Genomic DNA, 21,978 nt, shown 5'->3' with positions numbered 1-21,978 from the left:
GCAACTTCTCGAGCCCGTTGGCGCGACGCACCCTTGGTTTGCATCCCATGACGACGCCCGTAGCCTTTCAATAGGGTAGGTACATGCATTGCACTCGGTGGCGGCGCTTCCAACCCCGGCCAAGACGCTTTTTTCACGACTGCAACATGGACTTTTCGAGATTTTGGCGCATTGCGTGCGTCCACCGCCCATGCCGGCAGTGACAATGTGTACACTTGACGGAGCGCGATCGCATGACACTGTCCGTGGCGCTCATGGAGTCATGCAGCGTGCAAACGAGGCTTAGAGATGGTGCACTTGAGCCGCGGGTAGGGTTATGTTGTTCAACTGGTTAGTACAGTAGTTGTCAGGTTATAATATGGCTAGGGTTCGACTAGAGTGCTCGGTCGAGATGTGTCAATAACCGGAGCGACGATGTAGGTACGTGTTTCGAGGATGTCATGCTAGCCGGTCCCGACCGCTGGTTTGCCCGAGATGCCAAGCGTATCAATATCAAGAGAAATAAAAATTAATGTTGTCCGACGTTATGGTCAAAGAAGCGAATATATAGCTACTTCCTCGAGAAGTCCACGACCTCCTTGTCGTCGAAGAAGCGCAGTACCGTCGAGCGCGGGTCGATCAGCGCCTGGACGGCGTGGTCGTTGCCATCAGGGCGAGCGCCGAAGCACTGGTGCACGGGCAGACCAACGACAGCCTCGAGGATTTTTTGCCGGCTGATGCAGGGGAAGTCGCCCAACCGCCTCGACGACCAGCTGCGTCGGATCCGCCGACGAAGCGAAGCGAGAAGAATCTCAAAGCCCGTGGCCTTTTTGAGCGCTGCGAAAACGCCGCGATCGACCGACGACAGGCTTGCGTCAAGCCGGGTTGACTGCCGTAGACGTAGCGGGCGCAGGGTCATACACGTCGCGCGCTGTGGCCGTGAACTTGGCGACGGCTTCATGCAGCTGCTCTGGGAACTTTGGGCACGCGCCGCATGACACCACGTCGCAGACCAAGACCGCGCGCGCAGCCGTAGCAATTGCTAGTCAGGATGCAGAACGACCCGCCACATCGTTTAATCCGGCGTTTTTCTCGTGCTTACGAAGTGTGCTATGGTTATCACTGGTTCAACACGCCACACACACCGTCCAGAGCGGCTGATGCTTCTAGTCGACACCAGGTTTTGTTCGAGATGACATTGATATCGTGTCATACGCACAGCCAACAAGCTACCTTCCCTAGGGACGAGGCAGGCTGCGTTGGATCTGAAGGCAAACGTTCGATCTTGGAAGTTGATCATCTGGACCCGAATCAGCTTGATACATTGATACGATCGTTGCGCCACCTCCTTTTGTGCATCGCGTGCCCAACACACCACGAGAGAGATACATGTTTTTGAATGTAGAGACGCATATAAATGGTGCTAGTAGCAGCGCACGAGGCGCCGCCACGCTACGTCTTTTGTGGGCAGCGTCTGCTCCAGCGTGAGCTCTTCCCGGGCAATGTCGTAGCAGTGGTAGATGATGTCGTCCTTCGTAAACGGGTGCAAGATGCGCTTCTTCTCGCGCGTCGGCGTCACAATGCCGTACTCGTACACGACGAGGCTGCCGCTCGAGAGCCAGAGGAACGATATCGGGTCGCTCATATGCACGATATTCATCAGTATGTGCTTGGTCGACGTGTCGTGGTCGGCGCGAAAAAAGGTCGTCGAGATCTTACGAGAGGCGATTCGAGAGCTGAGACGTGAGGCCTGCGCCCCCTCGGAGCGCGGCAGCGGCACAGTGGCGAGCGCCGAGATAGGGTCGACGTCCAGGAAGCCGTCGCCCCAGCTAATGGTCATGGCCGTGCTCGACCAGAGCTTGGCGGCAGCAAACGGCGCTTTGGTTTTGCCAAAGAAGAGCGGGTGACGGCGCCAGTGCACTACGTTGTGGTAGTGGCGCCACCACTGGACGCCGAGCGCGACGGGCAGCGCGAGTAGGAGAAACGCCGCAGCCACCGAGAGCGTGTCGTGGTAGAAGCCCGAGAGGCGGTTGTTCATGTCAGTAAACACCTCCGACATGTACAGCGCAATCACAGTGCTGGGCTCGACGACAAAGACGGCGCGGACCGGGACGGCACGGAGCATATCGACTTGAAACATTGATACAAGAGCGAGGAGGCACAAAAGCGAGAAGAGGTGCCCGCGGAGACCAATCGTGCCGTTGGGGTGCCACACACCGACGTTGATGACGAACGAGAAGAGCTTGACAAAGAGCGCAAGCACCCAGACAGCGCGAAGGCGCACTGCGAAAATGTAGCAGATGGTGGTGAAGGGCAGCGCGACAAACTCTGCGATCGTCGAGTAGAGCTGCTCGGTCGCCGTATATGTGACGGGCGCGTCGATGAGGTGTGCAACAGCGTAGCAAAGCACGGGGAACCAACTGCCGTAGACCACAACTTGGCTCGGCACCAAAAGCATCGCGCGCACCGCAGCTCTCTTGTCGCCGTCGGTCGCAACGTAGCAGCCGAGAAAGAGCATGACAAGGCGCAGTCCCATGTAGGCTTGCCCAATCGACCGAAACCCTTGGGTGTACGACGTCCAGCTCTACACAAAATATGAGGAGGACCTCGAGACCACACGTGTGCGCTAACCCCCATGTTGGTCCAGATACGGCTGCCGGCGTAGCGGACTTCGTCCAGTGCGATCGTCACGTTGTTTTGCATTGCGCGGAGGACGGTCGTCGTGTCGAAGGCGGAAAAGCCCACGTACGCAAAGCCGCCGTGGCGCCGTGCTGGGTCGGCCTCGGACTCTGCAATAAACACGTCGATGGTAGCGTCCGGGTACTGCGCCTGCAGCGTCATCGTGCGTGCTGTGATGTCGTTGACGACCGAGACGGCCGCCCGCGACGCCCAGCTCTTGCTGCAAAAGAGCGGTCGCCCGATCGCGTTGATAGCGCAGAGCGACGCGACCGAGGCGTTGGAGTACGAGACCCAGATCGACCGGTACGCGGTGAGGTCGACAAACTGAAACGCAATGTAGTCATAAATGCGGTCGAGCCGGTCGTCCTGGACGCGCAGCGAGTACTTGAGCGTCGTGTTGACGCTAAAGAAGGCTCTCGGCGCGGGTGCCGCCGCTGTGGCTGCGATGACGGTGTTCCAAAAACCTACGACCTACGAGCCGCTCAGTGCTGCTCGAAAGAAGACCTGCGCACCTCGGGCACTGGAATGGCGTCCGACCCGCAGTCGGCGGCGTAGTCGAAACATTTGGGCCACAGATTACGGTTGTAAACGTAGCCGCGGACAGCGGCGGCCGACGGCGACGTCTTGTACGTGGCGACGGGGAGGGACTCGACCGAAGTGTTGCCGCTCGTTGCGCGCCACGTGGTCGTCGACTGCGTATAGTGCAGTATCGAAAGAGGGGTCGGAAGGTCCACCAAGTAAACGTTGGGCTCCATCGACGTGCCATGAATGCTGCCGTCGGTGGACGTCGTGCGGGGTACATCGGTCAGCAGCAAGAGGTATGACACCACCGAGATTAGGGCGCGCCGGAGCGAGAGCGGCGTCGTGCTAAAGTCGATGGGTTCGTCGGTCTCGTCGTCGGTGGCGTGTTGGCGCGTGAACGCGGCGCCGCAGACGACGGGCGTCGCATCCTGGATGCTTGCCAGCATGCTCGAGTGGTTTTGGCGCCGGTTCAAACTCGGTGAAACGCTTTTTTTCGACTTGTCTCTTGGCGCGAAAATGACATATTAAATGAATTGCGTTATGTGTTACCAGAGAAAGAGCATGTACTTAGGGGCTTTTTGACAAGTCATAGTACGCGTCGAGGGTCTTCTTGGTGAACTGGTGGAACACCATCGAGTTGTCCCAACGCGAGAGAAGCGGCGGCACGCCGAGCGGAAGGTTATCGCTCTGCCCCGCGCTCTGCGGGTTCATGCCTTCCGGGATGAACATGGGCTCGTTGTGCTCGGGACCCATAAAGACCGCCATCGTCTCGCGGTTGACGTTAGGCACTTGCGGCCCACGCACGGCGTGCGGCGTCGCCTGGAGGATGCCGCCCGTAAGGATCTGGGACGTCTCGCCAATCTGGTACACGAGGTGCCCCTTCGGGATGAGCGCGCGAACGATCTGGCCGTCGCGGTTCTTGATGTAGAGTCCCGCCTGGAGTGTAGAGCATGAGCGTTTGAACCAAGTAGATCGAATGGATGTCGTACGCTCGGATCCGGGTTGTCGATCGTGGCACCGCTCATGTCGGTGAAGAGCGCTTGGACAAGGCCCGTAAGCGCGCTGTGGTCGTTGTGCCAGCCACACCAGCTCGAGAATTCGGCCTCGACGCTCTCCGACGACACTTCGCGCTTCTCGAGGTCCGCCTACACGACCATATATGAGCACATGGATGGTGCATGCGCGAGGAATTGCCGCACCGCAGCCATGGCAAAGTAGTGGAGGAGGCGGCCGACGCACGACCGGCTTTCCTTGATGATGCGGTAGAGCTTCCCGGCTTCGTACGTCGGGCACTGCGACTAAGGTGCAAGTTCCATGAGTTTTTACGTGGTACTGCAAGCCGTTGCGTACCTCGACATACTTGTCGCACTGCTTGGCAACAAGGAGACCCGTGCTCACAATGAGCTGCCCGAGCTTCATGAACGCATCTTCAAGCTCCGGGATTTCCTCTACAAGGCGCACTTCAGCACCATGGTCAAGATGCAGCGTCGCAAAACGTACCCGTGGGCCAAATGTTGTCGTGGTAGAACGTCGGGAATTGCTTGATGAGCTGCGCATCGTCCGTCTTGACGTTGTGGAGCGGGTTGTTGTAGAACGAGCCCTTGGAGTAGTCGGGCTTGCCCTGGAGGTTCTCCTTGCCGTGGCTCCAGCCAAAGCCGTAGTATGCCTTCTCAAGCTCGTACTTGGTCTTGACGTCCGCGGGCAGGTTCGCAAAGCGGAACGCGAGCGGCAAAAGCTTTGTGCGGAGCTCCTCGAGGCCCGGGACGTTGGCGACGGCCATGATGCCAAGGCCCTTGGGGCCGTAAGCCGCTTCAATGAGCGAGCCGAGCTCGTTCGAGTCCGTCAAGGTGGCAAAGTCCACGATGGGCACCTGCTGTGCAGGAAGGGCGGCGATCGTTTCCGTCGGCATTCTGAAGTGTTGCGATACAGGCAAATGGGAAAATGAACCGAGAGGGATCCCCGGACGGCGGTTGGCAGAGCGCCGCCAGATGGCCAGGCATGGGTGATGATTCGCCTTAAATCGGTGATACATTTGCTCCGCCGACCAATGAACGAAGCTAGCGCCAAGACAAAGAGTGGGAGGATGAACCCTTAGCGGCGGAAGGGCACTGTCGCAGCTTGAAGCTTACGCGAATGCCTTGGGTTTTGTATGCTCCGTTTCCCAACCGGCGCCAAGTTGCCGTCTTGAGCAACAAGCCCAGTCATTGGCATCGAGAGTTTGCATGCAATTTTAGAAAGTATATATACATTTTGTGTGTATAGTATGCATATTTGATGCCAAAGCCAAACACTGACCATGTGAGCCGGCCGCAGTTTCACAGTTGATGCCTTTCTGGCGCACCTAGGTAAGCGATTTGATTAGGCTATAAAAATGCAGTGTTTGTGGCATTGGACGGTTTGTTTTGCAGGTAAAATGCATATTGCATGTGTTTTTTTTACGCCCAAGTCTTCTTCTCTCGACATCGAAGAATTCTGGCGGTCTGTGCGCTGGCAGCGCGCATGAAGCTGCACATGGAGAAGTCTCCATGGCTGCAACGCGTCGGTTCGAGATGGGTCTTTGAACATCAAGCAGCTGGCATTCTTGCGCAGACAGCGGTGGGTGCACATGCGCTGCAGTAGCACAACAATGGCGATTGCAATCTTACTGAGCCAGCGACCATGGCACGTAGATCGAACATGCCATTTTGATCCCATTGAAGCACATCCACTGCACGGATATGCGTCACGGCTACATCGTGTCGATTGAGCTCAGTATGCAGCAAAATATATGTCATCCCTCGCACATGGGCGAACGATTGTTCAGAAACGACCAAACCTCCTAGAGGGCGACAGCGCTCAGGTTTCGACCAGTCGGGTACTTCACGACAGTGCCAGTGGCTTTCACGTCAAACACGCCCTTTCTTCGTCCTTCGTCGGGCATTGCTCTGTGGCTCCGCTTATTCGAGAAGGTATCTCGACATAGAATTGCTGCGACTCCAACATTGCGTCCCGGCATGTAGTTGCTTGGCTTGATGTACGAAGTCTACCAGCCGACTATTGCAAGGGTAAATGACTGACGCCGACGACCAACCCCAAAAACCAGTAGTAGAAAAGACTAGTAAACTTTGACGGACGAGACACGAATGTTTTGGCCGGCCTCCTCAAGCTCGTATTGCCGACAAGAGTCCTTTGGAAGGAAGTGCGAGACGGGGTCGCTTTCCACGGCGCCCGGCACCCTCGACGTCGACGCGTTTTCCTGGGACGTTCTTATTGACTTCCTTCTGCGCAACGCCTCGTCGCGCGAGGCGGCTTTGCGGTGGTGGTGCAGCGGACTCTGTCGACGCGGGCTTCGAGAACGGAGCTGCATGCCGCTGCAGCGTCTTGCCAAGCGGCGGTGGCCGACGCAGTAGGATCGCACCGGGCATGACCGACGTGTCCGTGTTGCACTGGAGCTCGGACGTCTCACAATTTCCTGCGACTCCAGATTGTTGATCTTGTGTGCTAACGTGCGGCCATGGCGACCACGAATGCAGCAATGCCTGCGCTGCAAGCGGCGACTCGAACGGGTTCTCGGAGGCAAAACCGAGAGGCTCGTCCAAGTTGAATCCCGCTGTCGTGGTTGACATGCACATTGCAATCGGAGAGAGCGAGGAGGCCTCATGGTGCTGTTGGTGTCGACTCGTGCGTGAAGCGGCGTCATGAGGTGGCACCCCAGAGGCTGCACAAGCGTTGGTGACAGGTAGTTCGCGCGCTTGAAGCTCGCAAGGACTCGTCCTTGCGTCCGAGAGAATCGCAGTGGAAGAGATGACGCCCGAGAAATCGGTTGTCAATGCAAGCGTGCGATCCGCCAGTGCTGCTTGTTCAAAGCGGAGCGCTGCTCGAAGCCGTTCGACGAGCACACTCTTGAGTCCTCCGACGCGCAGCCCGCGCTTCTTCAGCGCAGCCTTGAGCTCGACGACCTTGAGCGTCGATGCATCCAGCTCGAGGTCGTCCTTGACGCAACCGTCGATGGCCACGGACGATGGGTTCGTGTGGCGCGATGCCAGCATGGCTCGAGTAGTAGGCCCTTTGGATGCCACCGCCTTGGCGTGGCCGACTAAGAGCGCTCTCTTGCTTCGTTGGCGCTTCTTGGCAACGTCCATAGCGGCGCCTTCTGGGCTACAAGGTGCGAGGATAGCGCTTATGTCCAAGATCGATCGCAGCCGCCGACGCGTCACATCCTTCGCAGATCGCTCGCAAAACGCGGCGAGCCATGACACACTATCTTCCAGCAGCGTATCGAGCGCGCTGTTTGCAGTTTGCGTCCCGCGGTCGAGGTGCGTCCGCACGGCCCGCATGTGGTCTTCGTCCATCGCCAAGGATCGGCAATATCGCACTTATACGAACCCCGTTCTTACGTGGGTGCGCTTGCATTGCGGTGTTTGATTGGCTAAAATAGGATGTGCCCATCTTCAACGGCAATTCTCCTTTTCGTCTCATAAAGACCACAGGCTCGCTGCTGCCCTGCACACGAGGCGGTGCTGACGTAGACCTGATACGTCTCTACGTTACAATAGCATATATACATGGCGTATGTGCTTTACGTACTAATGCTCTTCATCTGCCTCCACCGCTCAGCTCGCTAGATGGGTCAATGAGACGCTCTCGAGACATGGATATGTTTAAAACAGCAATTGTTGACTGATGTTCTATACAAACATCAAGATGTCGGATTTGTATCTTTCGTTCAAAATTGATCTTCGACGACAATCCTTTTTCGCAATCTAAAATCCAAGTATGCAGGTCGCCCGCGCCGTGCCCCGCCGCCTCCACCGCGCTGCGGGCCACTGCCGCGACGTCACTGCGTCCGCCCGCGTCAAGCCGGCTCCGGCGCCGCAGAGCCTCGGCCTCATGGTCGTCGACGGCGCGCTCCTCCTCTTTGTCTGCGAGACCTTGAACCAGGTCGGCGGCAAAGAGCTTAGCCTGGAGAAGGCGCTCGCACCCATGGCGCTTGGCGGCCTTATGTTCCCGCTCTACGCGCGCATTGACGCCTTCTTTTCGATGATGCACAAGCCGGTCGTCTCGGCACTCGGGAAGCGCATCTTGCTCATCAACGCCATGTACATCTCGCTGCCGCTGGCGTTTGACGAGATCATACAGTCGCAAACGATTGCCGGTATGACGATGGCCTTCACCTCTGTATACGCACGCAAACCATAGAGGTCGGTCCCGCGCGCATGGCGTACAAGACGACGTTTGGCGCCCTCATTGGCGTCTCGACCTTCCTCGGTGTGTGGGGCTCGTTCTTCGCCGCCCACTCAATCCCACGCAGCATTGCACGCCGTACGTACTTCTCTGTCAACGACGAGTCGCTCATGGCGCCTAGGCATCTGCAGCGCGGTGGCGTGCGACGCGGCGTGGAAGACCGTGCGTCCGCCCAACGAGCCGCGCATCCTGTACCCGACGCCGTAGGAAAGCACACCCTTACTTGCTTGCTTCAACTGCCTCGCTATCGTCTAACATTGATTGCATTCAATCCTCACCATGCTGAGCCATGGGCGTGCATTGCATCGGGGGCTCGGCGATGATTCCTCGGCAGCGCATACCGCTTCGCATGCGACCGGCTGGAGACATGTAGCCGCCTCGCCCATGCAGCGCGGCCGCCTCGGCGGGCGCATGGGCGTGAGCGTTGAAGACACGACAAAGCTGGTCGGCAGTAGCGACCTCCTTGACGGTCGCATGGACATATGACCGGCGACGACAGGACGAAGCTGGTCGGTCGCCTTCTGTCTGCGGATCGCGCGTATCCGGAAATATCCGAATAGCTCGCCAAATTGCCTTGTCGAGTTTGCCCAAAACAAAGTGTGGCGAAGGGAAAGCAAGATCCTGGACGAGCTGCCGCCGACGTCCACTGCTGTACAGGTACCCGCCTGCGCAGGCGCATGGCGGCGATGACTCATGCGCGCCTGGTAGACCGAATCACAAGCACCATGAAGGGACCCCGCGCCTCCTGCGAAGGCTACCTGACGTTCCGGACGAGCCCGTACTCGCCACCGCCCATGATCCGATCCTATAGCATGCTCGTCGGGACGTGCTTCTACTACTACGCGTACGTACGCGATCCGCATCCTGTATCTGACGCACACGCTATCTAGCTCGCAAGAAGACGCCGAGGTCATGATGCGGCTCAAGGGCGAAGTCGACGTCATCGGCGCGCAGGAATGGGACGGGAAGGGCAACATGCACATCTACACGAACGGCTTTATGTTTGTGACGGCGCAGAACAAGGTGTTTTACGCCTACGCCGACACGCCAATGGACAAGGAAAAGTGGCTGCGCGCCATGCAAACCGCCGTCATGACCACCGTGCCGGTGCTGAGCACGCTCGGGATTAGCTCGCTCTCGAGCCACCACGAGCTCATGTCGCCGTCGTCCGGGACCGAGATTGACGTCCACGCGCGCTGCGCGGTCTGCCCACAGGACGATGTGGCCGCGGCCGCGCTCTTGAAGTTTCGCTGCGGCAACTGCGAAGACACGTTCTGCGATCGCCACTCGCTCCAGCGCCTTCCGCTGCCGCACAAGGGCTACTACTACGCGATGCGTGTTTGCGACGAGTGCTACTACGCCCAGCTGTTTGTCAACTACCTCAAGGCGATGAACCAGCGGCTCTCGTCGCGGACGTGCGTGTACCCCAAGCCCCTCAACGTGAACGCGCCGATCGAGCTCATCATGCCGATGGGACCGTCGCACACCCCCGCGACGACGATCGCACTCGACCTCTTCAAGGACGGGGCAATCACGGCCGAAGAGCTCGAAGTGCTCCTCCTTGCCGACAAGCGGTACCTGGATCAAACGACCGAGCAGCCGGAAATTCCACTGGACCTCAAGATTCTGGCGCTCCACCGCGAGTTTGCGTCCAAGTCGTTTAGCGTCTCGCGCGCGGTCGTGCTCTTGCACCAGAACTTGGAGAGCGACCCGCTCTTGTTCAAGCCGATCCTCGAGCGTCTCCTCTCGTTTTCGTACGACGCCAAGATCAACCAAGTCGAGTTTTACTGGCCGCAAATCGTGCACGCGTACCTCAATATCCCCGTGTTTGAGTTTGAGAAGCTCTTTTGGATGGACGAACTCGTGCTCTCGATCTGCTCGCGCTCGATCCACCTCGCGCTCTTGCTCATTTGGCAGCTCCGCGGCGCGCTCGAAGACGCCATGGACCCGGTCGCGACCTTGCGCTCGCAAAGCACATTTGCCCGCGTCGCACGGCTCATGGTGGAGATCGAAGTCCACGTCATTGGCTCGTCGCGCCAAGAAGTGCTGCAGCAGTCGTGCGCCAAGAAGATTCTACCGATCCTCACAGAAGACCAACTCGCGCTCGTCAACACACTGATGGACAACATGGCGGCGTACCGGCGTGACGCATCGCCGTCGACCGCGCCGGTCGCGACGGAGCTCGACGCGCAGTACGCCGACTTTTCCGGGTTTCAGCAGCACTTGCTCAAGCCCAAGGAGAAGACAATTCTGCCGCCGGCCCCGATCGCCGACTGGGCGACCGGCAACGCCAAGCCCGAGCCGCTTCGCCGTCGCCGAACCATGAGCATGGCCGAAAAGTCGGTGCTCGCGACCTTCTACGCGGAAGAGTGCGCCTTTGTCGAGCAGATCACCGACATTGCCGAGAAGCTGCGCTTTGTGCCAATGGCCGAGCGCAAGCCGATGCTGGCGAAGCACCTCGAGACGTTTTCGCTGCCGCCGAACGCGTACATCCCGCTCGTGAAAGCCACCGACCCGTTCGAGCAGGTCGTGCGTCTCCCGCCCAAAGAAGGCACGGCGTTCAGCACGAAAGCGCGCGTCCCGATCATGCTCATTTTCGAGGTCGTGCGCGGCGCCAACTCAAGTCTCCAGATCACGTCGCCGGGCAGCGCGCGTCCGCTCATGACGCCGCAAGCGTCGACGACCGCGGCGTACGAGATTGACGAAGAGGTCCGGCACTTGATCAACCGCCAGAGCATCGACAGCGTGTCGTCGGCACCCGAGACGCCGTTGACGACGTCCGCGGTACCGACCACGCCGCGCCCTGCCACGTCCGATGATGACGACGACGATGACGACGATGACGCGCAGCATGGTATCCACCCAATGCCGCTGGGGCATGCGACGACCAATAACACGTCGTCGGGCGCGCTCGAGATGGACCTGTCGTCCATGCACATCTCGGACGAGGTGATGGCGATGGAGCGCGATCGGAAGAAGGACCTCGAGGCGGCGTTTGGCGAGTCGTGGCTCTCGAAGCGGGAGCGGATACGCTTGAGCTCGCCGCACGGACACCTCCCGGGCTGGGACATTGTGTCGATGATTGGCAAGAGCAACGACGACATGCGGCAAGAGGTCTTTACGCTGCAGCTGATCCAGAAATTCCTCGAGATTTTCAAAGCCGCCAACCTCCCAATTTGGCTCAAGGTGTACCGCATCATTGCGACGTCGTCGTCGGCCGGCCTCGTCGAGACGCTCACGAATGCAATGTCGCTCGATGGGCTCAAGAAGCGCGACGGCTACGTCAGCCTACTGCAGCACTTTGAAAAGTCGTACGGTGGAGCGAGTACCGAGACGTTTGCCTCTGCGCAAGCCAAGTTTATTCAGTCGATGGCCGGCTACTCGCTCGTGAGTTACTTTCTCCAGATCAAGGACCGGCACAATGGCAACATCATGCTCGACAACGAAGGCCACATCATCCACATCGACTATGGCTTCCTCCTCGGGATCGCGCCCGGTGGCAGCTTTAGCATCGAGACCGCGCCCTTCAAGCTCACGACCGAGATGGTCGACACGATGGGCGGCCCCGACTCGGAGGGCTTCAAAGAGTACGTGACGCTCTGCACGCGAGGCTTCCTCGCGCTCCAGCCGCACTGCGACGAGCTCTGCGACCTTGTTGGCATCATGGCGCAGCACTCGCCGTACCCGTGCTTTGCGAACAAGGACGTGGCGTATGTCCTGTCGCGGTTCCGGTCGCGCTTCAAGGTGGCCATGTCCAAGCACGAGGTCGTGAGCCACATGCTCTACTTGATCCGCAAGAGCCACGGCAACTACAGCACGCGCCAGTACGACGCGTTCCAGCGCATGACCAACGGCATTTACCCCTAACCGCGATCTAAATCGGTGTGTATTTGTATTGGGACAGAGAAAGTTATACCGGTACAGGTACAAAGGAGGTCGGTGGTCGCAAGGGCAGACAAGCAAGAGCAGGCGCCACTGTACGCTATCGAGTTTCGTGTTGGGTGCGAGTAGCCTCCTCGTCAATGGTTTCTCAGCGGAATCTTTGATCTTGATCTTGGCGCTCATTGCAGCACGTGACCAACGCTGGCGCGACGGCTGCATAGACTATGCATCCGAGCGCGATCGGGCAAGGATGTCGAGACCAAGGTTGTAGGTGGTGTATGTGGCCAAGGCAGGTGCACTGACGAGCATATCCCCCCGCCGCAAGAGACTCCAGTCGCATCGTGCGGTCCAGTGTATATGAAGCCATGACGTGGCGGCTTTGCTGCTATAAGAAAAATAAGAAATTTTCGTCACGACGCAAGGCATATCTTTCTCTTGTTGGCATTACGAACGCCAAAGAACTGCTGCGCGGTGGGCGCCTTTTGTCATCCAAGTCGGCCGCCACTCATTCGATGGAACGTGATGTTAGCAACACAGGGCGCTGGCAACTCTCAACGCATGCGACCGAGTAGCCGCACACGACCAGGTCTACGCATGCCAAGCGCCGACGACGCTATTCTTCCAGATATGTGCCGACTATTAATTAGTGCATCAGGCGCTCGACATTCCAACTGGTATCGCGACCATGGCGGTAGCTCGACAACAAGATGTTTGGGTGGGTCGCGGCATCAGATCCGAGAAATCACGGTGCAAGTAGTTTAGTAGCTGCGTCTAATAGATCGACGGCTGTCGGAAACCCAGTGCGTTTCGGGTATATTAGCTACTACTAGTACTCTTTGCAGCTCGAGTAGCCACGTCGAGTGGCGAGCGCTCTGCGAAAAATGGTGGCCACTGCCGACCACATCAACCGCTCGTTTCTATGCGTTGCGCGACAGTGAGCGCCGGCGGCACGCAAGCGTGGGACCGCGCGTCCAGCGCTGAAACCAAAGTGGCGTTCCGGCCTTGTGGTGCGTGGCGACAGAGTGGGCGTGCAAAGAGCAGGCGCGGCAGTTTGGTCCGACGCAGGCGCGTGGAGACGGAAAGGCGGCCTGTAACGAAACGCTCGGCCGTTTCATAGCGTTCGTAGCCACCCGTTTTGGCTGAATGCAAACTGAGCAACCCGCGCGGCAGAGTCTCGTAAGAGCCGCGCTTGAAGACAACCAGCGCCTCAAAGCGCCCTCCTCTTCTCCTTACCCTGTCCGTGCACTTACTATACCAGGTACAGGTTGATCGTCGGCGAGCGATATATCCTTCCGTGCGCAGAATATTGGCTGCTGGTTCGTGTTGAGCTGGCGACACGCTTGTTGTTTGTGGTGCGCCTCGACGACGCAAGTTCAAAAGCGCGCAGCTGGCCCTGTTGCAGAGATTCTACCGTGTACACCGGGGCCCGATCGCGTCGACCCGCTTCCGTAAAGCATCGATGACGACGTGCCCCGGGTGGCCCAGCCGGCGATTCTTCAACCTGAGCGTGGGACGACGCCACGTGTCGCACGGACGGCTATTGGGTCACTAATTTAATTCGAGGCGTCATACGCGGGCCCGGTGTTTTTATTTTGCATGCGTTCAGCGGGCGCTGGCAGCCCGAGATGTGATGGCCCAGCTGGAAAGCGTCTCGATGCGAGCCAAACGATCCGGCGAGCTTCTACTGCATTATCACATTTCCTTCCAACTACGGACAAAGCAGCCGGTATGGCGCTCACGTTGCCCCACTTCCACACCTCGACGTCGTACGCGCACCCGCTCCTGACCGTGCATGTGCAGCCGACCTTGGACCGCCGCGAGCGCCGCTTCCAGTGCGAAGAGCCCGGCTGTGGCAAGCGCTTTAACCGCAAGTTCACGCTCAAGGAGCACATGAAGACGCACACGGGCGCGCGCCCGTACATTTGCGACTACGACGGGTGCACGTCGAGCTTCTCGACGTCCGGGAACCTCAGCCGCCACAAGTTCACGCACACGGGCGAGAAGCCGTACGGCTGCACGATCGCCATGTGCACCAAGCGCTTCTGCACGAAGGAGAAGCTCGCGCGCCACATGAAGACGCACTCGGGCATCCGCCCGTTCTCGTGCAAGGTCGACGGCTGCCACAAAAAGTTCTCGACGTCTGGCAACCTCGGCCGCCACATGAAGACGCACCGCAGCCACGTGCTGTCGTCGCCGTCGACGCAGGGCAGCAGCGGCAGCGAGCACCACGAGCACCACGGCCAGCACGAGCTCGACCACGACATCATCTCGGCGCTCTCCTCGCCCGGCAAGCAGGCCGCGCAGCAAGCGAAGTGGAAGGCCGACAAGCCGCGCTTCCCGACCATCATGCGCAGCCAGTCGGACTTTAGCGTCCGCAGCTTCCACACGCCCAGCATGCACATTGCGGTGCCCCAGTCGTCGTCGTCGAGCGCCGGCCGCCTCCAGTTCAACCTCTTTGACTCGCCGTTGAGCGCGTCGAACGGGTCGTCGTCGTCGTACACGTGGCCGCCGGCGCAGTTCCCGTCGTCGACGTACCACCACCACGGCAGCAGCTACAGTTCGGGGCTCACGATCCAGAGCCAGTACCAGAACAGCAGCAACGGCGGGTACAAGATCGAACACGACCTCCTCCGTGACGCGATCCCGCAGTACGAGCCGCTGCCGTTCGACCGCACGGGCGCGCCCAAAATCTCGCGGTCGCAGTCGGACGGCGCCGTCCTTGGCCACTCGGACTTGATGAACGACTTTTACTACGACCACTAGTCGTCGTCGCGTCCTTGTACAATAGAGTAGCTTTGTTAGATGGATTTCCATTTTAGTTAGTTTGCGGCAGGTACTAGACCCGCCAACCACCTCGTATACCCCTAAACCTGTAAAAAGAGAACGTACACGTCAGGCTCTGTCATGCGTCGTGCAGAGCTACCAAGCAGTTGGAAGTGAGTGGGCAGCTCCAGCGGCGAGCTCTGCACGGCTTGCGTTGCGTGTCGAATGCTGCCGCGTGACTCACACGACGGCGACGACTGGCATCATCCGCCCGATGCCGTGACGACGGTGATAGGCGCCGCGGATCGCGCTGCGGACAATCGTTCGAGCAATTACGCGCCGAGCAGCTGCGCTCTCACCAGCCGCAGAGGCGGCCACCAGATGGTACAGCAACTGTACCAGATGAGATCTTATTGTCGCGTGGACTGTGTCGGCGTCCACCGTGCACGAGGAGGAGGCTCGGTCATGCCGTTGACGCAGCGTCAATGAAAGCAGCGGGTGCTGTGCAATGGGCTACGTGGTCTGCGAGCGTACGCGTGTCAAAGGTCGTCGGAGTGTTCGTACCGCGACCGATCGATCGAACGAGGAGGAGATTGGTGCTGGAAGGTCGTCGAACGTTCGTTCGAGCCTATTTCGAGCCAGCGTCATGACGGCTGCCAAGAGCGCCAAAGACACCTCGCCGCCGGTACGACGACTAAAGACACGCATCGTCGCCGACTCTGGTCCTGAGTAGCGCGGCCTCGGTGTATTGGATGACGTGGGACCGCCGCGCGAGGTGAGAAACCGGCTGCCGCTGACCATTTGCAGTCGGAACAGCATCGATCGACTGCAACTAGGTGCAGCGAGCGTCATCGTCCTTGCTTCGAGAGCGTTCTGCGAACTCCAAGACGCCGACGACCATGGCCATCGAGACGACACCACGTGGCGTGTATAGGACCCGAGACAACCCGGCAGCTGACGCCGACGACGTGCCAAGTAAAGGTGTCGGGAAAGACCGCGTCTTTGGCCCGTCGGCCGAGGCCGTCCGCGCCGTCGTGCGCCTCCAGCCGCTTCGCCCACCCAGCACGATGCTCACGCAGCGCTCTGAGGGCAGCCTTGCGACCGTTCAGCACCACCCGCTACCGGTAGACGCCGTCAACTGCAGCCCCGTTGCTCATGCAAAGTGTGGTTTCTAGCGCTCGCTGACGGCGCCCGCGCTTGGCAAGCAACCCTTGGTCATTGATGCAGCGTCCAACGTCCGAACTGATGCATGCATGGACGCTCTTCCTCACGCTCGACGCTTGTAGAGCCTTCGCCCGCCGCGTCGTGCACCGCGAACGATCCTCGACGACCTCGCGTTGCTCTCGCGCGCGCTGTGCCCGTTCGTGTGCACATCGGCGCAGTGGAGCGGTCTCCGCCCGCGGCTTCTGCGGCTGCTTCAGAAGCGCGAGTTTGACACGCACGACGTCGTCGCCGCCCGTGACTCTCTCTCGCCGCTTCTCGTGCTCTTGTCGGGCTCTGTGCAATGTGGGGACGAGGCTTCGCTCACGGCCGGGCAGTTGGTCGGCGGCGAAAGCTGGCTCTTTGATGCGCCAACACGATCCAAGGTTGTTGCGACGTCGCCAACGACCGCGTATGTGCTGCCACGGTCCGCGCGGACCGAGGTGCTCGCACTTGCGACGCCCGAGTCGCTCCTCTCCCACGCCACGCGCCTCATCTCCGTGCTCGCCAAGGACCCTACATGGGCAGGCGTCGCGCCGAGCGACCTGTGGCAGCATCGGCACACTGCTACCACAGCCTCCTTGCGCGCCGCCTGCGAACCCGCCAGTGTCCACCTTCTCTTGCACGGAGAAGCTTCTTGGCACGGATCGTATGGCACAGAGCTCGAGGTCGGAACCCTTCTCGTCTCAAGCTCACCACGCACATTGGTACCAAGCGTCGGGTCGGTCTGGGTGCAGCTCACTCGCGCCGACGTCGCAGCGCTTCTCGGTGACGACGCTGCTGATGCCTACTTTAGTCGATTTGAGGTACGACTGGAATCACGCTAGTAGGTACTCACGCGATCGCTCCAGGGCGAGCCAAAGAAGATGCGATCCAGTGGCATTGATGAGTATGAGCTACTGCACACGCTCGGGGCCGGCGCGTTTGCCTCGGTCTCGCTGGCCATGCATGTGCCCACGAGCGAGATTTGCGCTCTCAAAATCATCCCCAAGGACGGCCTGCCGTCGCTCAAGCTCGCGCGTCAGGCTCTCACCGAGCGCGACGTCCTTGCTTCCGTGAGCAGCCCGTTCATAGCGCGCTACGTTATGTCGTTCCAAGACGACTGGAACCTCTACCTCGCGTCTGAGTTTGTGCCAGGTGGCGAGCTCTACGCGCGCGTGCACCGTCGTCCGGCTGTCACCCCCCATCTCGACGAGTCGGCTGTGCTTTTCTACGCCGCGAACCTGGCGCTCGCCCTCGACGCGTTCCATAGCAGCGGTATTGTCTACCGTGATTTGAAGCTCGAGAACGTTATGCTCGGCGCCAACGGGTACCTCAAGCTCGTCGATTGTGGCTTTGCACGGCGCGTCGACGACCGGCAAGAGGCCATGACGCTCTGTGGCACGCCCGAGTACATGGTACGCTGATAGTGCGCTTCACGTTGAGGTTGACACATATCGATGCAGGCACCCGAGCTAATTGCGGGGCGTGGGTACGGACGTGCTGTTGATTATTGTATGCGCTCTGACTGCCATCATGATGCAACGGGTCATGGGCATCTCTGGTAGGGGCACTGGGCGCGCTGGTCTATGAGATGGCGACTGGCCACTCGCTCTTTGCCCGCGACGACGACAACCAAACGCTCGTGATGGCGCGAATAAGCGCTGTGGCGACCCTCGGGCTGCCGTTCACTCCCGAGTTTGCAGTCGCTTGTAGTCCTCGTCTGCGGACGCTCGTCCAAGGGCTGCTGCAGGTGGACCCGACACGGCGGTTAGGGTCGCGCGGGCTTCGGGAAGTTCAGCAGCACCCTGCCTTTGTGAACATGGACTGGAGTGCGCTCCGGTCCCACACCATCGGCGCGCCGTACGTGCCACCAATTGAGCATCCGCTCGACACGCAGCATTTCCTACATTTGGACGACGAGTATGACGGTCCCGATGGCACCGAGTCGCCCCCCGCCGAGCTCCAAGCAGCATTTGCGACCATCTTTGCCCAGTTTTAGCTCACGTCCACAAGAACCTCCTAGTTGTATTGTACATTTTTGGAGCTTTTGGCCAAAACGTCTGTTGCATATACAGTAGTACAATTGGACTAGAGCAATAGGACGCTGAGCGCAACCGTCAAATGGCGCTTCTTGCGATCACGAAGCCCGTCAAAGAGACGCGCAAAACGCTGCATCTCGTCATCGCTGAGCTCCGCGGTGCGCACTTGCCGTGGACAGAGATCGTCGACAACACTGTTGCGACACGTCACCTACCCAGCGTCGCCGACTCGCAAGAGAGACTAGTGGGATGACATACGATTGCGTTCGAGACCGCCATGACGTTGGCACTGCACTGGTCCTTGACAGCCGCGTCGAGCGACGACAGCCTAGCCCACGCGTGAGGCGCCGCGCATTACTCGAGGTATTACGTCATATCGTGCGCTAGCTGATCGAGGACGCTGGCCGTCGCGTCTTCTTGCGACGCCGCCTCGTGCCTGCTATTCATGAGGAGACATGGTCGGCGAGAGGAAGAGACGCACGGTAGGCCATCGAGGACGTTTTCCCAGTGGTGCCAGCGCGTCGTCGAGCAAAGCTACAAATTAGCTTGTGAGCGACCACAGTTGGGGTGAGATGTACCCCGAGGGGTGGTGTCAAGAGACACTCGTCGTGGACCGAGCACGGGGTGGCGAGTGGGACGAGCTTGGATGCGCTTTCCCAATGCCATTCCACGCGCGGCGTAGTCAAGAGCGTGGCCATGAGAAGCCCGAGGACGGTGGGCGCAATCGCGACATTTCCGGGTTCGAAGCGCACGCCACTTGCCTCGGCGAGCGCTCGCAAGTCGTCGAGCCGCAGCGCGGCAGCGTCCGGCGAGAGGTGCTGCGTCTTTGTCACGTCGGCAAAGACGTCGAGTAGCTGCGACGGCGTGAGGCCTACAGGCAGCGATGGCTCTGACAGCGGGGCCACCGGCTGCGGTGGCAAGTGCGTCTGCATCGCCCGCGCGGCTTGGTGCAGGTACCGCGCCTGGTCGCTGCGCGCCATGGTCGGATGGTCGATCCATACACGCAAGTTGACGGCCGGAAAGGCCATGATGAGGAATGGAATCGGAGACGCCGCGGACGGTGGCGTGGGCGGTGGCGTCCGCGACGCACGCGGGCGCTTGGCCGTGGGCGACACGACGTCGACGTCGTCGACTGGTTTCGTGAGCTTGTGCATGCAGCTATGATCGACAAAGTACAGCATGTCGAGCATGCGCAGGTAGAGCGCGACGTCTTTGCTGCCATCGATCGTCGTCGTGCGCAGATAGAGATGGCAGGCAAACTGCGTCTGGTCACCAAACCGTCTCGAAAAGCCGCAGAAGGCGTGGTCGCCGACGTGTAGCCCTGCGCAGAGCCCGAAATCACCCGGCAGAAGCGGGCGCAGCACATCGTTGCTGGTCGCGTCCTTGCTGTTGGCGAGAAGCGCCGTGAGCGCGTCGGTCGCGACTGGGTCGGGGCGCAGCCACGGCTGGGTGCTCAAAAACGCCTCCAAGTCCATCCGGAAATGCAATGTCGTATCCGGCGTATCGGCGTCTTTTTTTTACAATCCCTCAAATAGCTTGCGCTTTGTATGGGAGCGTACACGGCGTCAAAAGGACTCAACTTTTTGCATCCGGGTTTTCGACTTTCGACGTCCAGCAGGCCGAAGCGATGGTACGCGGGTCGCGCTTGCGCCACTGCCACTCATGCTGCGGTGGCATGTACCTAGTCGCTCAACAGCAAGCAAGAGACCCTCGTGAAGAGCCTCGTGGACTTTACCAGTTGTTCGCGGACCGAGGCCATTGCCCTCCTCAAGAAGCATGCGTGGAACGTCTCGACGGCCGCCGACAAGTACTATGAGGAGAACGCCAACATGTAAGCAAATGCGCTGCGCAATAGTGGCTCATGCAGTGTGGTAGCGCGAGCCTGACGATCGTGAACGAGGCGACGATTGCCGCTTGGTTTGACACATACGCCGGTAGGCTCGCCAGTCGAGTCATACGATGCGCACAGGCGACGCGTAGACTACGACGACCCGGACTGCATGCTCGACGATGGCATCCTCAAGTTTTGCGACGACATTGGCATTGACGCCCAAGACATTGTCGTCCTCGTCATTGCGTGGAAGATGCAGGCGGCGGCCATGTGCACGTTCACGAAGAAGGAGTTTGTGCAGGGCATGAAGGAGATGGGGTGCGTCACCATGTTTGTGCTGCAGAGCATCGTCGAGCCTGCGCTTGTAGGTGTGAGTCGGCGAGCCAGGTCGCGGCCAAGCTCCCCGGCCTCCGCGCGCTCCTCGCCGACCCGCAGAGTTTCAAGCCGTTCTACTCGTTTTGTTTTTTGTATTCCAAAGACCAAGGCCAAAAGAGTCTGAGCAAGGAGATGGCGATTGCGATGTGGGAGCTCGTGCTCGCCGAGCGCTTCCCGAAGACGAAGGACTGGATCGCGTTCCTCGAGAAGCACAACAGCCACGGCGTGACGCGCGACACGTGGGACCTCTTCTTTGACTTTATGCTCAAGGTCGAGACGTCCTATGACGCGTACGACGAGAACGAAGCGTGGCCCGTCCTCATTGACGATTTTATGACGCACATCGAGGCCCAGAAAAAATAGCTCCTCGGACGTAGCCCCTAATGTAGTCCTTCTTCATGATTGCATACATCTCACGCGGACCCTACCCTCGCCACCTGCGTACACGTACCAGCCGAAGTTAGCAGTTGAAGTGGTCATACCCTTGGACATGCCATGCGCACAACTGGTCTAGTGTGCTACTGCGAGTACCTGGGACTCGACGTCATACTACTAGTATATGTACTAGTAGTTGTGATCAGTGAAATGGGCTGTCGACTGAGCACGACTAGGAGGAATGCTGGATCGGGCGGCCGTGGACCGGACTGCTGCAGCCCACGTAGGCGCTGTCGTCGCTGGCGGCTGGCGCGTGGTGCCACCCCATCGCCGTCTTGCGGAATTGGACAAGGGTACCGATGCCGAAGAGGACGAGCGTCCCGGCCATGTACCCCCACCACGCGCTGCCAATGTCGTACGTGTAGTCGCCCGACGCGGTGCGATTGCGCAGGGCTTCGAGGTGGTTGCCGCTCGGGTATCCGCCCGCAAAGTACCCGACGCCCCAGAGGCACGCGACCGCGCCGGCCAAACTCGTCGCGACGATCAAGAACGGCCGCTCGAGGCAGCGCGCGAGGAGGGCGCCGGCGAGGCCAAAGATCGCAATGAGCACGTAGAGCATACCGGACGGGTTGGATGGCCATAGCTTGTAGCCAAAGGACGTGTTGACGACAAAGGCGAGGAGGACGCCGGCGGCGGCGCCGATGACAAAGAGCCCGGTGCGCCAGAGGCACACGACGGTGGCGCCGACGATGAGGCCACCCGCGACAAAGCAGACCCAGTGCGCCGTCGTCGCGTACGACTGCGTCGTAAAGATGGCCTCGGCCAAAAGATACGCGAGGACGGCGCCGACGCCAAAGCCGCTCACGAAGAGCACCGGTCGGAAGAGCCGGTAGCCGGCCAGCGCCACGATCAAGCCGAGGCCAATGCCGACGCCGGCGAGGATGCTTGGCGGCAAGTCGCCGTTCACAGTTGCGTTCACAATGTGGTTGGTCGTCTTATCAAAGGAGCTGCTGCCGTCGATCGTGAGGTTGACGGCGCCCGAGGCGGCGACGCCGAGGAAAAGCACGCGGGCCACGACGTCCATGGACGAAAAGATACAAAACGCATTGCGAAAGGTCGCCGTCCAAA

At 59.7% G+C, this 21,978-nt stretch overlaps 10 protein-coding genes across 11 annotated transcripts; 5 read left to right on the top strand and 5 right to left on the bottom strand.

Moving 5' to 3' along the window:
* Positions 1-1,402: 1,402 nt before the first annotated feature.
* SDRG_05478 (hypothetical protein) lies at positions 1,403-3,626 on the bottom strand (the record flags this gene model as incomplete). Its single annotated transcript, XM_008611194.1, has 3 exons — positions 1,403-2,563; positions 2,611-3,129; positions 3,171-3,626. 3 exons carry the CDS (start codon positions 3,624-3,626, stop codon positions 1,403-1,405), a joined length of 2,136 nt encoding a protein of 711 aa, XP_008609416.1.
* A 121-nt stretch (positions 3,627-3,747) lies between these two features.
* SDRG_05477 (hypothetical protein) lies at positions 3,748-5,089 on the bottom strand (the record flags this gene model as incomplete). The annotated part of the gene is made up of 5 exons (XM_008611193.1): positions 3,748-4,116; positions 4,170-4,325; positions 4,380-4,478; positions 4,531-4,628; positions 4,681-5,089. 5 exons carry the CDS (start codon positions 5,087-5,089, stop codon positions 3,748-3,750), a joined length of 1,131 nt encoding a protein of 376 aa, XP_008609415.1.
* Positions 5,090-6,242: 1,153 nt separating this feature from the next.
* SDRG_05476 (hypothetical protein) lies at positions 6,243-7,533 on the bottom strand. The gene has a single exon (XM_008611192.1). The coding sequence runs from the start codon at positions 7,509-7,511 to the stop codon at positions 6,321-6,323; it is 1,191 nt and encodes a 396-aa protein (XP_008609414.1). The 5' UTR covers positions 7,512-7,533; the 3' UTR covers positions 6,243-6,320.
* Positions 7,534-7,912: 379 nt separating this feature from the next.
* Positions 7,913-8,680, top strand: SDRG_05475 (hypothetical protein). The gene is made up of 3 exons (XM_008611191.1): positions 7,913-8,314; positions 8,359-8,481; positions 8,525-8,680. Exons 1-3 carry the CDS (start codon positions 7,936-7,938, stop codon positions 8,608-8,610), a joined length of 588 nt encoding a protein of 195 aa, XP_008609413.1. The 5' UTR covers positions 7,913-7,935; the 3' UTR covers positions 8,611-8,680.
* Positions 8,681-8,990: 310 nt separating this feature from the next.
* SDRG_05474 (hypothetical protein) lies at positions 8,991-12,308 on the top strand. The gene is made up of 3 exons (XM_008611190.1): positions 8,991-9,060; positions 9,112-9,247; positions 9,294-12,308. The coding sequence occupies exons 2-3, from the start codon at positions 9,129-9,131 to the stop codon at positions 12,268-12,270; spliced, it is 3,096 nt and encodes a 1,031-aa protein (XP_008609412.1). The 5' UTR covers positions 8,991-9,060; positions 9,112-9,128; the 3' UTR covers positions 12,271-12,308.
* Positions 12,309-13,612: 1,304 nt separating this feature from the next.
* On the top strand, positions 13,613-15,185 carry SDRG_05473 (hypothetical protein). Its single transcript, XM_008611189.1, has one exon. The coding sequence runs from the start codon at positions 13,882-13,884 to the stop codon at positions 15,046-15,048; it is 1,167 nt and encodes a 388-aa protein (XP_008609411.1). The 5' UTR covers positions 13,613-13,881; the 3' UTR covers positions 15,049-15,185.
* Positions 15,186-15,571: 386 nt separating this feature from the next.
* On the top strand, positions 15,572-18,327 carry SDRG_05472 (the record flags this gene model as incomplete). 2 transcript variants are annotated; one of them, XM_008611187.1, is made up of 8 exons in its annotated part: positions 15,572-15,733; positions 15,782-15,823; positions 15,885-16,172; positions 16,224-16,283; positions 16,335-17,054; positions 17,100-17,645; positions 17,694-17,742; positions 17,796-18,327. In XM_008611187.1, exons 1-8 carry the CDS (start codon positions 15,695-15,697, stop codon positions 18,227-18,229), a joined length of 2,178 nt encoding a protein of 725 aa, XP_008609409.1. In that variant the 5' UTR covers positions 15,572-15,694. The 2 variants fall into 2 exon arrangements, with proteins under 2 accessions (XP_008609409.1, XP_008609410.1); XM_008611188.1 differs by lacking the exons at positions 15,572-15,733; positions 15,782-15,823 and having other exon boundaries at positions 15,948-16,172; positions 17,796-18,229.
* On the bottom strand, positions 18,224-19,744 carry SDRG_05471 (hypothetical protein; the record flags this gene model as incomplete). Its single annotated transcript, XM_008611186.1, has 5 exons — positions 18,224-18,480; positions 18,528-18,597; positions 18,640-18,705; positions 18,751-18,803; positions 18,848-19,744. The coding sequence occupies 5 exons, from the start codon at positions 19,742-19,744 to the stop codon at positions 18,319-18,321; spliced, it is 1,248 nt and encodes a 415-aa protein (XP_008609408.1). The 3' UTR covers positions 18,224-18,318.
* A 105-nt stretch (positions 19,745-19,849) lies between these two features.
* On the top strand, positions 19,850-20,909 carry SDRG_05470 (hypothetical protein). The gene is made up of 5 exons (XM_008611185.1): positions 19,850-19,899; positions 19,955-20,100; positions 20,145-20,203; positions 20,250-20,418; positions 20,469-20,909. The coding sequence occupies exons 1-5, from the start codon at positions 19,897-19,899 to the stop codon at positions 20,836-20,838; spliced, it is 747 nt and encodes a 248-aa protein (XP_008609407.1). The 5' UTR covers positions 19,850-19,896; the 3' UTR covers positions 20,839-20,909.
* An 84-nt stretch (positions 20,910-20,993) lies between these two features.
* Positions 20,994-21,970, bottom strand: SDRG_05469 (hypothetical protein). Its single transcript, XM_008611184.1, has one exon. It carries the CDS (start codon positions 21,932-21,934, stop codon positions 21,083-21,085), a length of 852 nt encoding a protein of 283 aa, XP_008609406.1. The 5' UTR covers positions 21,935-21,970; the 3' UTR covers positions 20,994-21,082.
* Positions 21,971-21,978: the final 8 nt, after the last annotated feature.

Source organism: Saprolegnia diclina, assembly GCF_000281045.1.
Source record: "Saprolegnia diclina VS20 unplaced genomic scaffold supercont1.14, whole genome shotgun sequence".
Classification (NCBI taxonomy): Eukaryota; Oomycota; class Saprolegniomycetes; order Saprolegniales; family Saprolegniaceae; genus Saprolegnia; species Saprolegnia diclina.
This window is presented reverse-complemented; position numbering and strand designations above follow the sequence as displayed.